We start from the raw sequence: 15,988 nt of genomic DNA on the forward strand, positions 1-15,988 counted from the left end.
CACAGAAGATTATGTTTCTCGGAGCGGAAGGATCTTGTTGGTTTGTATGGAGAAAGGAGGTCGGACAGATATTGAGGTGCACTTCCAGAGAGACATCTGAAGGCGAGAATGCAGAGTTTAAAAGTGATGCGCTGTGGAATGGGCAACCAGTGGAGGTCCTTCAACACAGGGGTGATGTGAGCTGACTTGGGTGAGAGAGTGACTATTCTTGCTGCTGTGCTCTGAACCCGTTGCAGTCTACCAATCTGGGATTTTGTTGCACCAGCAAAGAGGCAGAAACCTTTCTGTCGGCACGTTTCTGTCTGGTTCAGAAGAGCAGAGTCCAGTTGAAGTTGTGGCCGTGGAAACTTACTTAATATCATATCTAACAGAGGTTCTCAATAAACATATATAGTTGCCAACATGTAGCATCAATGTCAAACATGTCATCAGAGTGATCTCCCCTGGCTGCTGTGTAATGGCCGCCTCGCTGACCAGAACGTTCTGCATAAAGGGCTTTTCAGACAGAAGTCATTGTGTCATTACAAGTCCAAAGACTGATTTCATCAGAGCAAAGCTTTGATGTATGGAACAAGGATGCCTAAGCCCTGCCAAAGCGATTCCTTCAACCTGGATGTCTGTTGCCAGAATGGTTCTGTTTTTAACACTTCATTCTAACCAGTAAACTCCGGAGCCTTAAGGACAGTTGGGGATCGGGAGATATACGCATGTCTTGATTGCGTCGTTCCAACCAGTGCCTTGAAAGCAGTCGCGACGAAACGTGATTTCATTAGCGCAGGTGATATACTCCGTACAGGAATAACTAGAAGCATAGTCTCCGTTCAGGCGCCCATCACAGCTGCTGATGCCTGAAATAATGCAATAATAATAATGAGAATACTTATAACGCGCCATTCCAGACTTCATACCATGCTCTTTTATTACCCAAACTGCTTGTGAGGCGCAAGAAGGTTAATAATCTTAAGACATCCCACCGGGTACCCATTTTCTGCTGGGTGAACAGAGGCAATTTTAAACAAACTCACTTGCCTAAGGTGAGACCACTTGCGTCACGTGTGTTTGTTGTGGGGCAGGACTGAAGGCCTAGAAATAATAGACCATGATATGAAGCCTGGAATGGCGCATAATAAATAGACAATTTCTGGTGTTCCCCACTGAGATATTGCTGGAATATTACTAAAAGCGGCGTAAACCCCTACTCACTCACTCACTACAGGATTGAGTGAGTGAGTTGGTGAGTGAGTTTAGTTTTACGCCACACTCAGCAATATTCCATCTATATGGCAGCGGTCTGTAAATAATCGAGTCTGGACCAGACAATCTAGTGATCAACAGCATGAGCATCGATCTGCGCAATCGGGAACCGATGACATGTGTCAATCAAGCCAGCGAGCCTGACCACCCGATCCCGATAGTCGCCTCTTACGCTAAGCATGGGTTACTGAACGCTCATTCTAACCCGGACTTTCACGGGTCTAGTGAGACTACATTAAAACATAGAAACGCTAGCCGTGAAGATCCGGGTTAAAATTGATCTTCAGTAACCCATGCTTGTCGTAAGAGGCGACTAACGGGATCGGGTGGTCAGGCTCGCTGACTTGGTTGACACATGTCATCGGTTCCCAATTGCGTAGATCGACGATCATGTTGTTGATCACTGGATTGTGTGGTCCAGACTCGATTATTTACAGACCGTAGCCATATAGCTGGAATATCTCTGAGTGCAGCGTTAAACAAACAAACAGATTAAACGCCCTGCGTTAACCTGCAAGGAGGCGCTTCAATATAATCCTACTATTCTTTCACTCGTACGTATTGTTGTGTGACACAAACCATGAAGATTTTATCACTTATTCCAAACAAGCGCATACTGCCATTATAATACTCAGGATGATAGTGATTAAAATATATGTTACGGTAAGATGCGAGTTATTGTTTTGTTTATTGTTTAATGTGTGTTGAGGATTTAGATATTTTACGTGCGCTTTCCGACATCATGCACATTTTGCACAATGGCCATTCAGACCATTTTGTGTGGGTTCGAAACAATGGAATCGATATAAAATTTGAAGAATTTGTAATTTTGCCAAAGGTGGATTTAGTTGGAATCGTTTAGGATATACATTAAAGGTTTATGGGCACACGGAAGCTTTTATACATTCAAACTTTGATATTTATATACTCAACAACAAAAATAAGCACCGCCCCAATATTCAATATTTAAGTTAGTGAGTCAGTGAGTTTAGTTTTACGCCGCACTCATCAATATTACAGCTATATGGCGGCGGTCTGTAAATAATCAAGTCTGGACCAGACAACCCAGTGATCAACAGCATGAGCATCGATCTGCGCAATTGGGAACCGATGACATGTGTCAACCAAGTCAGCGAGTCTGACCACCCGATCCCGTTAGTCGCCTCTTACGACAAGCATAGTCGCCTTTTATGACAAGAATGGGTTGCTGAAGACCTATTCTACCCCGGACCTTCACGGGTCCAATATTTAAGTAGTATATGGATCATTATATGAACTATTAAATACTTTAATGTTGAAAATGGGGGTGGTCCGTAACTTTGTTTTGTTGAGTATATTTGGATGTTTATAGTTGATATTAATTCATTTAGTTGGAGGGGCGGTGGGGTAGCCTAATGATTAAAGCGTCCGCTCGACATGCTGAAGACCCGGGTTCGATTCCCCACATGGGTGCAATGTGTGAAGCCCATTTCTGGTGTCCCCCGCCGTGATATTGCTGGAATATTGCTAAAAGCGGCGCAAAACCATACTCACTCACTCACTCATTTATTTGGAGATATTGATGAAATTGACATAAAAGTGGTATTTAATTATGTTAACTGTAAACTAAACATTTTACGCAGTGTACGTTGAATTTCCTTTGGATTTATATAATCTCCCTAATTTTTCATCCAGTGATGATCATCTGTCAGTTCAAAAAAAATTGTAGACAAAATATTTTTTGTTACATTAATTTAGTACTGTTTGTCAAATATACGGAAACCATCTGTTGTAAAATTTCTCATAATTTGTGCATTGCATGTATTTGATTCATTTAACTGTTTGGATTTTTGCATTGAAAGAGAACATTGCAGCATGTATTTCGGGCGCGTCGTCGTGCTTATAACCATATCCAAAGCTGTGCGCATTTGAGACAACAATGTGCACGCCAGCTCCATGTCAGAACAAAAAGATGTAATAGTTAACTTAGTTTCATGTGTCAGTTCTTAAGGGTGAGCTGAAAGATCGATAAGAAGTCAATACAAAAACACATCTTGCTTTGAAATAGTCATACATATTTTACTACGCGCAAATACAAGTCAGTGATTATGCAAATTTAAATCAATATGCGGAACATGTTTCGTTTTACATTGACGTTTACTGTTAAAATAAGTACACATTTTATGTGCCATTTCAACACTACAATGGTTTTATGAACACCTGATTCGGTTTTGTTTGTTTGTTTGTTGTTTAATGTCGCACTCAGCAGTTTTCCCACTATATGACGGTGGTCTGTAAATAATCGAGTCTGGACCAGACAATTCAGTGATCAACAGCATGAGCATCGACGTAAAGGGGATACGATGACATGTGTCAACCAAGTCAGCGATCCTGACCACCCGATCCCGTTAGTCGCCTCTTACGACAAGCATGGGTTACTGAAGACCCATTCTAACCCGGACCTTCATGGGTTATTACCCCAATGAGGTTATGTACCCTGTGTACAGGAATACATTACGCCCATTGTACGGGACTCGCAAATATGCTTCCTGTTCAGCATACCAAATACTCAAAAGGATTGGTTGAGAGCGCATTTATGTTTTTGTCTCGTTTATCTAAAATGTCTCAATCGGTGTGTTTAGCAAGCTGCAGTGCCGACATTGTTACAGACAGCAGATTGTCTTGAAAATCCAGAGTTAACCTGAGCATACAGCTGGGATAGGCTGACATAAGCGTTTAAAATTCCCGCCTGCCCGACCGTCTGGAACGGTCTGTTTTCATCTCGGACGGTCAAATTTCATAAGTTGCCTGTCCGGTGGTCTGGTAAATGTTTTTACCCCTAACAGTAAATATTTCATAATATCAGACAGGTTCTCTTGTCGTCAGTTTGAGGTGTTTAAGGTATTATGATAATTATGTTAAACTACTTACGATTGGACAGTTCATTTTACAATAACCAATCACAACACATGTATTTTCAGTTTACCTAAACTCGGTGCATTGCCTGTTAGTGCTATGTTGTTCATTGCGATGCTTGCAAACAGTAAAGTATTCAGAAACCTGATTTTTGTTTTCATTGTTGAAAACCGGACAGGCAAGTTTGTATCCGGACTGGTAATTTTTAAGTTACCAGTCCGGCTGTCTGCCTTGTAATTTTGGGAGTTTTAAACAATGCTGACGTACGGAAGTGTGCACCGTAAGTAGGTGTTCGTTTTCAATAATACAATCATATCACTATGCCTTTATTGACAAGAATTCGGCATTGACCAACAGGCTATAAGAATCATGTATTTCATCTGTCACCGTGGTATATGGGAAATATTGTCTATTCAGATGAACCTTCGACCTTTTCTGATATGGGTATCCCATCAAGACCAACAGGCTATAAGAATCATGTATTTCATCTGTCACCGTGGTATATGGGAAATATTGTCTATTCAGATGAACCTTCGACCTTTTCTGATATGGGTATCCCATCAAGACCAACAGGCTATAAGAATCATGTATTTCATCTGTAACCGTGGTATATGGGAAATATTGTCTATTCAGATGAACCTTCGACCTTTTCTGACATGAGTATCCCATCAAGACCTACAGGCTATAAGAATCATGTACTTAAGCTGTCACCATGGAACATGGGAAATATTGTCTATTCAGATGAACCTTCGACCTTTTCTGATATGAGTATCCCATCAAATTAACTAAAGATAAAACGAAACCGGAGACTCACCATGACAACATTTGACCTTGTTTAGCCACAAGTTCACGTTTATTTGAACAACAAATTTACTTAGATCGATATGGTTCGTTACTGGTCTGAATGCAGATTAGAAAGGATCTTAATTTGGCATCTTCCTCTGTAATTGGGTAAGAATTATGTCAGTCAGCTGATTCACTGAATACATCTACGTGATAAGTAAACTTGACACGTGAGATGAATAAAACTGTATGTAATTATTTTAAATTTAATTGTAACTCGTAAAATACATGCCTGAGATAAATAATTGCGTCATTGCAGATCCCCAAACGTTTTGTTGACTTTTAAGCCCTGGAATCTCTTTACTTCTACACATCAATCATGATTCCAAATTATCAAACTAGATTTTTCGGTAATATATACTTAGCTAAATATATAATAATAATAATGGATGTGTATAAAGTACCTGCTAACGCATTATTACCCTAATAACCCGAGTTGCCAGTGAAGCACTAGAAGATTAACAGTCATATGCTTTATCCCACCGGGTACCCATTCAGTGCTGGTGAAAAGAGGAAATTCAGTCAGATGAGACCATATGTGTCACGTGTGCTTCGGTGTGGGGCAGGACTGAAATCCTAGAAACTCTCAGGGGTCAAGCTGCCAGACTGAAATCCTAGAAACTCTCATCCGCTGTGAAAGGTGTCAAGCCAAATCTCACGTCTTTGCTTCAGACACAAGCTCTTGCAACAAAACTGTCACAGGTCCATCGTTTTTCAAGGACTGTCCGAACGTTGCTAAACTTCAACTGTTTTGTGACCTGAGCTCTATGCACAGGACCACACACAACCACGATCGATCCATTGATCACTTGTTTGATTTGATCAGGGCAGAGTACTCCTGTTCGGCGTCAGGAGAAACATTCTCCCATTTTTAGACAAATTTTGAGGATGGCGGCTGATTACTCTATTCACGAACACCTGGTGTCAACACTGATTTTCAATGATCTATTCACATGATTTTCACAGTTATGATTTCCTTCACACCAAACGGAATTTGTTTCTGAGGATAGTCAAGACTGTGTATTCTTTTGTATATTAAATTACTAATAATATATATTTGAGAGGGACAATATGCAATGAAAATCTGCATTCGCCGCTTCATTTGTCAATTCCTTACGTTACTATCAAAATTTATCTAAAATGCAGACGCCCTTCAACAAATTAAACAAATGAGCATATTGTTTTTGTTTCATATACGTTTCAGTCCGTTTTCCTGCTATCTTGAAAAGCTACAAACTGTTTAAAAGAGTTACGTTCCTTGCAGGCGATAGGATGGAAAGCGTTGTGTACATAAGCAAGTTCTATCAGTAACTTACCCGACGAGGACGAGGACGAGGACGAGGACGAGGACGAAGACGAAGACGAGGACGAAAACGAGGACGAGGACGAAGATGCTGCGACTGTTGTAGTCTGAAAAAGTAAAATGAACTCCATTAATACCTACGAACGTTTCCTAATGCTATACAATACGTCGCGTATGTGTACACACACACCTATATACATATATATATATATATATATATATATATATATAAACACAAGAAATTTCATAATTATATATATATATATATTACTATTTAACAAATATATATGTTACAGTCAGATTGTGAAATCAGTCATTTCGTGAAATGACTAAAATAAATTCAGTTCTATATATATACCGCCACCATATAGCTGGAATATTGCTGAGTACAAACAACAACCAAACCAAACATATACTGTACCTGTTGTCCAACGATTTCAGTAGAGACGTTTTCCGCTTTCTGCCGACACTCCGCAAGGAGGGCGCCCCAGTTGCCGGCAGTACATCTTGCCGTATCCGTACACACACAGACGAACACGTGCGACGTGTGTGTGTTCACTGCAAGAGTCACTTGACCTTCCAAAAGAGTACCCAGACAGTAACCCAGCGACAAAAGATTGCACAAGGTAACTGTAGTCAAACTCATCGTCATGCCGGATCTAGCTTCCTAAACCCGTACCTGCAACATACTACAATGCATATGCTGCATGTTTACGTACGGTGATAGTAAATAGGTAATTGATGCCACTATTTTACGATCAACAAAAAACTGAAGCATTAAGTTTCATTTGGAGGTCGCATTATGTATACTCATTTACAAAAAAACGATGCCATCTGTCTTTGTAGACAATCAAGCGTTACTTAGAATGCACTCATTATAAAGGTCTGTTTGTATCGCCTTCAGAAGTATGGAATCATCCGTGTCAAATTAAAGCTAATTATGGATAGTACGCCTCGTTAATCTCACTGTTGATGTCGTAATATACCCTATACTCTCTCGGGTAACTATACGCAGCAGCAAAAAAAACGTCAGTACGAATTCAAAATTAGATAGGCACTGTAATCATTAATCAAATCATTACAGAAATGGACATAATAAGCGGATCAAAAGCATTTTGTGTACAATATATCAATGAATAACTCAATTCCAAGACATAACGTGAATGTTTGCAGTCCATTCAGACTCTTGACTTCAGTATCTAGTGTGACCACCACGAGCGGCAATAACTGCAGCACAGCGTCTATGCATGGAGTGCAATCGATTGATGAAGGCCACTGGAACCACACTCTGAGAAAGGCCTGGCGCAATAAATTGGCTGTGTTCGGCCTTGGTATGACATTATTCATTCTCCTCTGAATTTCATCCCAAGGATGTTCAGTTGGGTTTAAATCAAGACTAAGGGCTGGCCACTGCATAATGTTGATACCGTTCTGCTGTAGGAAGTACCGTGTAGCTCTGGCAGTATATATATATACACTGTATCAGTACTGATTGGTCTTCCGTGTGTTCCCACTGTGCTGTTTCGGATGCCTGCATGAAGGGATTCTGTACATACTGTTGCACAACATGGCGGTCTTGTCGTCTTGTGGCCACCCTTGGTCTGCCAGTACGGGAACGATCATTTGAGGTGTTTGTTGGTAGCCCGGAAACGTTGCTGCAGCCTGTAGATGGTCCGAACGTTGACCTCGAAGTGATTGGCAACGGCTTGTGCAGTATGGCCAGCTTCAAGTCTTCCTAGCGCTTGGTTCCTAGCTGTCGTAAGTCGCTGCATCCTGCTGACATTGTAATGTGAATGTTTCAACCAGGTTTGCGGGTGCATTTTATAGGGCTGGTCCTTGTGAACAGCACGTGCAGCATGAGTTGCATGAAAAACATGGAGAACACCGTACCATCTCCGAGATCACGTTGCGTTTTTGAGACCATTTCCTGGGTTCCATTCGTTTGGGAAGGAATGTCTTTGCTCAGGTCAAATTGGAGATGTTGTCAAAAAATATACAATCAAAACATTAAATGAGTTTACAGTTATCCGTTTCGGCGAAGGAAAATTCCAAACTGACGTTTCTATTGCTGCTTAGTATATATGAAGTAAGTGCTTTCCAGTTACTACTCAAAGTGAGTGAGTGAGTGAGTGAGAATGGCTTGACGCCGCTTTTAGCAATATTCCAGCAATATCACGGCGGGGTTACGATCCACAGAATGGATAGTCATAAGGTGAGTGAGTGAATTTAGTTTTACACCGCACTCAGCAATATTCCAGCTAAATGGCGACGGTCTGTAAATAATCGAGTCTGGAAAAGAAAATCCACTTATCAACAGCATGAACATCGATCTACGCAATTGGGATACGATGACATGTGTCAACCAGATCAGCGAGCCTGACCACCCGATCCCGTTAGTCGCCTCTTACGACAAGCATGGGTTACTGAAGATCAATTCTAACCCTGATCTTCACGGGTTGAATAGTCATAAGGAACTTAAAGGTGGATGTAATAATGTGTATGAAGGAAAGGAAACAAGGGTAATATGGAGCCTTTGAACGGTGATACACAATGTACAAAGATAACAATATAATCACAAAACCAAATAGGACTAATGTGCAAACATAACAACGTAATATGATGTTAGTGATTAATACAGCACAGTGGAGTGTACACTGGGAAAACAGAGGCCTTGGTCTTGGTTAATGGCTGGCTTCTTTCTTTGGATTTCGATGCTTTCTTGAAGTTTCCTCTTTTTCCAATGGTTGATGTTGGTATGTAGAATCTTGGGTTGTTGCCAGGAAATATGGTGGTCGGGCCTTTAGATGAGGCGTTCCGAAAAGGGCACATTTCATGTCAGATGTTTCAACAGAGGTCTTGCGTTCTTTTATTTTGGTGATCTCTCTCTCCTGTGTTGCCTCGTGGTGATGTATTTCTTCGCTGAGGCTGTCTGAATATATGGCTGTGAGTGAGTGCGTGAGTGCGTGAGTGCGTGAGTGCGTGAGTGCGTGCGTGCAACATTCCAGCAATATCACGGCGGGGGACACCAGAAATGGGCTTTACACATTGTATCCATCGTGGAATCGAACCTGGGTCTTCAGCGTGACGAGCAAAAGCCTTAACCACTAGGCTACGTCACCGTCCCCAAAGTACTACAAAATCATCCAAGGTAACTACAAAATCATCCAAGGTAAAAGCTCCAGAGAAAGGGCGATAGTGAAGCAAGGCTTGGTGCAATTCCTGTTTTAGGGTAGATACTTACGTGAAACACTGCACGTGGGGTTATATGTGTGCGTGCGTGTGTGTGTGTGCGTGCACGAGTGAGTGAGTGCGGGCGTGTGGGATTATTTCACAGAAAGACCAACGTCTCTATGCCCTACCACCCGACCCGACACCAAGAGGACATTCTTAAAAGGTGAAGTTGTCTCCCTTGATGTTAAGTCAAGTCACGTGATCACACGGAAGCAGACGACAAATTGTTTCAGTAGTTGTCATGGCCGAATCGTCTTTACTGTTTGTATGGTTTGTTCGTAGGTTGCATAATTCAACAGGTATTTGTTGGTAAACTATTTATGATATTCTAAAGGAATTTGGCGATGGGTAAACCCGCCTCAGGACGTAAACTATTTTTTATGTAAACAACCGACGTGGTATCGGAACAACGTGCTCTCTATTTCTGTCTCATCCGATGTGGCCATCTAAGCAAACTTCTTTCGAAGTTGAATGGAGACGGCTTCTTTCGGTGTCGCAATGGACGGTGAGTAGGACTCTACATAGCATTGGCTACTTGAATTCGGTTCCAAGAAAATGCCCACTGATGTGCAAATGGAGGAGCGGCTCGCTTGGCCAGACCAGGTAGCTCAGAACTTTGTTGGTGTCATTTTTTCGGACGAAGCTGTCATCTAGTTTTACAACATTACGTAACGACAATAATAATAATAGTCCATTTGTGATGCGCATTTCTCCATGCACAATGCATGCTCGAAGCACCCAAACAATATGTGTAACAATATTACCCCGGATTGCCCCTTGTTAGGCGCTAAAAGCTTTATAGTCACAAGACGTATCACCGGGTACCCCTTTTCTGCTGGGTGAACAGAGTCAATTTTGAACAAACTCACTTGCCTAAGGTGAGACCACATTTACCACATGTGCTTCGTTGTGGGGCAAGAATGAAATCTTAGAAACTCTCAAGCTGGAGTCAAGCTGCCAAACACGGTCACCCATCCAAGGACTCTCCGCGACCAACGTTGCTTAACTCCAAGTAATAGGTGATTCAGTGGTGGAAAGTTTGTAAAAATGATCCCGAAGTTTTCACCGAAGCTCAAAGGGTGTGGCAAAAAAGTTCACAACAACTCAGTAATACTCTCAGACTCTTCAACGGGAACTGTTGGAATCTGCTGTGAAAGTTGTGTTCCATTAATTTTGCATCAAGGCAATGCCCGTCCCTGCACGTTTTCATACATACCTGCCAAATCTCACGTCTTTGGCTTCAGACTCACCTCTTCATTACTCACGTCAAGCTCTCGCGACAAAACTGACAAACCTCACGCCAAACACACAAACAGGTCTGAATACATCGTTTTCTGTAAAAGGGAATTTGCATTTATGTGTTAGCTTCAGCGGGGCTACGCCTCCAGGAACAACCACCTGGTTCCATCCAGGAACCGGTCAGGATCTGCGGCCCTTCGATCCCGGCATTGTTTCTCACTGAGGTTGAAAGTTCTGCTGCATGCAAACCGTGGTAGATTTTCCGGCCGTTTCCCCCGACTTGAACCCAATTGTGTGGCAGCGAATGGAGGACAATGCTGAGACGTTACATCGAAGAAATATTGTGTAGAAGAGACGCAATAACTAAGACTTGGCTGAATGTACCCCAAAATACCATATACAGTTTCACTTACAGTATACAGATATTGAGAGTTTATTGAGAGAAGGGGTGCCATAACTGACTATTAACATGACGTTTCGCCATTGAGAGGTTCACAAGAAGAAGAAGAGTGAGTGAGTGTGTTTTACGCCGCACTCAGCAACATTCCAGCTATATGGCGGCGGTCTGTAAATAATCGAGTCTGGACCAGACAGTCCAGTGATCAACAGCATGGGCATCGATCTACGCAAGTGGGAACCAATGACATGTGTCAACCAAGTCAGCGAGCCTGACCACCCGATCCCGTTAGTCGCCTCTTACGACAAGCATAGTCGCCTTTTGTGGCAAGCATGGGTTGCTGAAGACCTATTCTACCCCGGATCTTCATAAGAAGTGAGTGCGTGAGTGAGTGCATGCGTGCGTGCGTGCGTATGGTTTTACGCCGCTTTTAACAATATTCCAGCAATATCACAGCGGGGGACACCAGAAATGGGCTTCACACATTGTACCCATATGGGGAATCGAACCCGGATCTTCGGCATGAGGAGCGAACGCCATAACCACTAGGCTACCCCACCGCCCCTACACGGATGAACATGTGCATACATAGGTAAGAAATATTTTTGTACACTGAGTTATAAATTGGTCCAGATAATATATTTTTACACAGTTATAGCCCTTGATCCATGTCATCTTATTCAGACCATTATGGGGGTGGTGGGGTAGCCTAGTGGTTAAAGCATTGGCTCGTCACACCGAACACCCGGGTTCGAATCCCCACATGGGTACAATGTGTGAAGCCCATTTCTTGTTTCCCCCGCCGTGATGTTGCTGGAATATTGCTAAAAGCGGCGTAAAACCAAACTCAGTCAGTCAGTCAGACCATTATGTCTACAATCGGGGCACGTGTTCTCAGAAACAAGTTACACGAAGATACTGACGGTTAAGCATTAAGTCTGATGACATAACGCCACCCTGGTTCCTATTTCTTCCTATAATTTTATATGACTCTCGTTGGTTAAGAGTTGCGTCTATATGATTCATTACAATATGAACAAACATAACTCTGATGTGCCCCACGGCGGGGGAGAGTCATAATGCTGTTATCTTGCTGTGTGTGACATAGGGTAAGAGTGCCCTGTCTACAAAAACCTTAAGTAGAGCCATTCAACACCAATGCACCTGTAAGTTTTTAGACGAACATGTGTAATGTCTTCTATCTGAACCTTAGCTTCTATTTAATGTACTAGTATAACAATTATGTTTATGAGCTGTCTCTCTACAAGACATGGAATTTACCCCGTCTTTAATCTAACGGCGTTTTAGTTTTTTTATGGCGAGTTTTACGCAAGTCATTTAATGCTATTTGTATTGTTATGTGTGTGGGTTTTTTGTTTTGTGTTGTTTTTTTGGGTGTGTGTGTGTTTTTCTTGTAATTTCGAGGTAATAAATTAACCCGTAAGACATTTAATGTGTGTTATTTATGTAGTATGCGTGTTTTTCATTACATTCATTTGAACCTTCCACTCTGTATCTTGAAATATATCTAAAAACATCTAAAAAGGATATAAAACCAAGTGGCCCGAAAAGGCTTCCGTTGATATCCCGTGTGCATCAAATACACTAGCATGGGACATGGGAATCCCAAAGGGTGGTCACTGAATTTGTAATAGCCGGGGAAAAGGTGGCAGTGCTTCTTATAAATAAATGTCATAATATTTGTGTAAATGTTGTGTTAATAGAAATAACACAATATTTGGTCATTCGACTGATTCATTAAAATGAGAAATGTGTTGACAGAAACCATATTTTGTAACAGAACACGAGCGACTTGCCTTTATGGAGAGGTGAAGTAACAACTAAATCATATGATATCAAAATTGGGTTGATACAAACGAGGCAGTGACGGCGCATTGAAGACACAAGGCCCCGATTTCTCGAAACAAACTAAAGTCTGAGTTTCGAATTAAGTTAGAGTTTGTACTCAAATTAGAGAAAATGCATGTCCAAGAATGAACTAAAATCGATATTAAACTCAAACATAGTAGACAATTTGAGTTTGGTGGATAGATAACTTAAGTTGTTTGGGCTTTTTTATTTAAAAAATGCAGTTGATTTAAAAATTCAGCTGTTTCAAATTGTCCAACTCAGTTTGAAATTTGAGTAAAAACTTAAGTTTGTTTCGAGAAATCGGGGCCAGATGATTGAAGAGTGTCTGGGGGATGTTGTTCCAAATGTCAGCCACAGATTGAGAGAACTGAGTTAGCGTTACTGACTCATTCAGGTCCTGTCGTTGGCGTCACACCATCACATCCCATACGTTTTCTTCTCCGGAAGGGCCTGGAGACACCCATGGCAGTACCACAATTAAATGCTGCCTCGACATTTTAGCTGTTCAAAGTGACAAAATCCTTCCCACATCCATAAGAAATCTCTGCCAAAAATAGAGACGATTGTACGATTTCGACTAGTTCATTTGCAGGTGTTTTTAAGTCACTATCAAATAGTATTTATACCAGGTGTTTGCCAAAAGGTGAGCGTATCCTGTCCGACCGGTAGCACTCGTCGTAAATCAACGTAACAGCAAATCAATTGTTCGCCTGAAAACATACGGCAACGTATGCATGGTACAAGTGAAAATAGGGAAATGCATTTTTGTCACTGGTTTTGTCCTCAGTTGTCAATGACGCCTCTCATTTGAAGATCAGGGTTAGAAATGATCTTCAGTAACCCATGCTTGTCGCAAGAGGCAGTACAAGGGGCATGCTCGAGTGTACGTCAAAAGTAGTGAAATGAAAACACCTAAGGCTGGAGTGAGGTGCTTGACGTTGAGGGAACGCTGTGATTGAAGAGTGTCTGGGGGATGTTGTTCCAAATGTCAGCCACAGATTGAGAGAACTGAGTTAGCGTTACTGACGTATTCAGGTCCTGTCGTTGGCGTCACACCATCACATCCCAGACGTTTTCTTCTCCGGAAGGGCCTGGAGACACCCATGGTAGTACCACAATTAAATGCTGCCTCGACATTTTAGCTAACCCTAAGGCTGGAGTTGCAGGGATATTGCTTGACGTTGAGGGAACGCTGAAGTCATCCCTCTTGTCAAATATTCTTTTAGAGAACTGTTTTGTTGCTCTGAATCTTTAAGAGTAGATTTGAAACGGACGAGGCGATCTCACTTGTCGCCTTTATTTCCAGGTGAGGTTGGGTAATCAGTGGAAGGGGAATGACATTTTGTTGGACAGTGAAAGATCGTTGAATCTTAAGTTAAACTTCTAGGCCAAAATACCTGTTTTGACTTTCCCAATCCGAGCATATGGGGGTGAGTACTTCCTGTGTAAATGTCAAAATAGGTGCAACTTATGTGCGCGAATTACCCACATGTGTCGCTTGATTCCGAATGGTATCGTCCCGTTTTGTCATTAAATCTACCGTTAAAATGATAAGATGTGTTCATCCACAAGGCTGTATGACAAAAGGCTCACCTTTTCGCAAACACCTGGTATCATCACTAGTGTTGGGAATTGGTTAAAACTTCATAATTGATGATTGCTTCATTACAACCGATCAATCATCGAAAATAATTGGTTAGCGTCAATTATGAGGTTTCCTGTTGTTGTTTTTTGTGTGTTTTATTTGTTAATGAAAAAAATGGATAATGAAAAAACTTGTAGTTCTTTGGGGGTATTTTTGGTGGCAAATTTCACATCTTGAAAGGATTACTACTTAACTAGTATGTTAGGAACATAAAATTCCTTGAGTCTTTAAGATAAATTCAATCATGACGACGAACAAGCTTGTAGTGGTTATGACATGTAACTTACAAAACCAACCTTGTGAAAAATATTGTTAATGCAAAAAGTGTTCCAGAAATGTTTGTGTTCGATTATGAGAAAACATGATCGATTGATTGGTCGTTTAGTCACTACGACCAATCTTCGATTATTTCAACTAATCGGACCACCACTAATCATCACTATTTCATAGTGATTCATAAACACATGGTCTGTCATCGTATCGCATGGCGACAATCAGTGCATTGTCTGGTTCAGACCCGATTTGTTTACAAACAACATCATACAGTTGTAATACTGCTGAAACAAATATCTGCTCATGATATAGGCATGTTTGTACAATCCACTCTGCTTTTGGCAGAGATTTCTTATGAAGTTGGATAGGGTTTTTTCGTTTCTATTATAATGTCTTCCTATACCATTATACCTCTACCACTATACTAACCACGGAACACAGGCATCTTGTAACTTCTCCAAGTCGACTGTAGACCAGCAGAGCTAAGGAGATAAAGCTTGTGAACGGCATACTCTAACAGTCTATCACCTAAACCTCAGATGTTGTCTACACCAAGCTACGGTGGTAGAAATACACTTGGGCGTAAAGCTGGACACTGGGGATGGATGCTGTGTTCTCTGAAGTGGTTGGGTACCGTTGTCTCACAACCTGGTCTCAAACTTGGAATAGCTGACAATTTGTTATTGGAAGATGCAGCAACCTCACATGGATAAACATTGAAATGTGTGGTAACTTCGTCGTGTGCCATTCCTGTTCGCAGCGTACCCGTGACAAGTAGATGTTGATTTAAAACTACACGTGTTTAAGTACTATGCTTCTCATTCGTCTCCTCCATGAAGGGTTGTCTGTCTACCTGTCGATGAAAGTTAAGTGCGAAAAACAAAAGACAAGCCAATCAAAATGCTCATATTACTTCAAGTACATCGATCAAAGAAATCCTTCAAGAAAGAAAACATATTTTTACATATGTTTTGCATCTGTAAACACACCCTAGATGCAGTCAGTTTGGTTCAAACATATACCTTATCATCTCCGG

The 15,988-nt window shown here is 41.4% G+C and overlaps 1 protein-coding gene across 1 annotated transcript; it reads right to left on the reverse strand.

The window, feature by feature from the left end:
• Positions 1–341: 341 nt before the first annotated feature.
• LOC124264009 (cell wall integrity and stress response component 1-like) lies at positions 342–6,993 on the reverse strand. The gene is made up of 3 exons (XM_046698732.1): positions 6,717–6,993; positions 6,309–6,402; positions 342–848 (listed from the first exon to the last, which is right to left on the reverse strand). Exons 1-3 carry the CDS (start codon positions 6,945–6,947, stop codon positions 676–678), a joined length of 498 nt encoding a protein of 165 aa, XP_046554688.1. The 5' UTR covers positions 6,948–6,993; the 3' UTR covers positions 342–675.
• Between the last annotated feature and the right edge of the window lie 8,995 nt (positions 6,994–15,988).

The sequence above is a fragment of the Haliotis rubra genome, unplaced genomic scaffold (assembly GCF_003918875.1).
Source record: "Haliotis rubra isolate DU_JTF1 unplaced genomic scaffold, ASM391887v1 Scf900, whole genome shotgun sequence".
NCBI classification, from domain to species: Eukaryota; Metazoa; Mollusca; class Gastropoda; order Lepetellida; family Haliotidae; genus Haliotis; species Haliotis rubra.

Coding starts and splice junctions, on each gene's coding strand:
- LOC124264009 (XM_046698732.1), bottom strand. CDS start 6,947: ATGACGATGAGTTTGACTACAGTTACCTTGTGCAATCTTTTGTCGCTG. Junction 6,403..6,716: donor CTGAAATCGTTGGACAACAG/GTACAGTATATG, acceptor TTACTTTTTCAG/ACTACAACAGTCGCAGCATC. Junction 849..6,308: donor CTCGTCCTCGTCCTCGTCGG/GTAAGTTACTGA, acceptor GCATTATTTCAG/GCATCAGCAGCTGTGATGGG.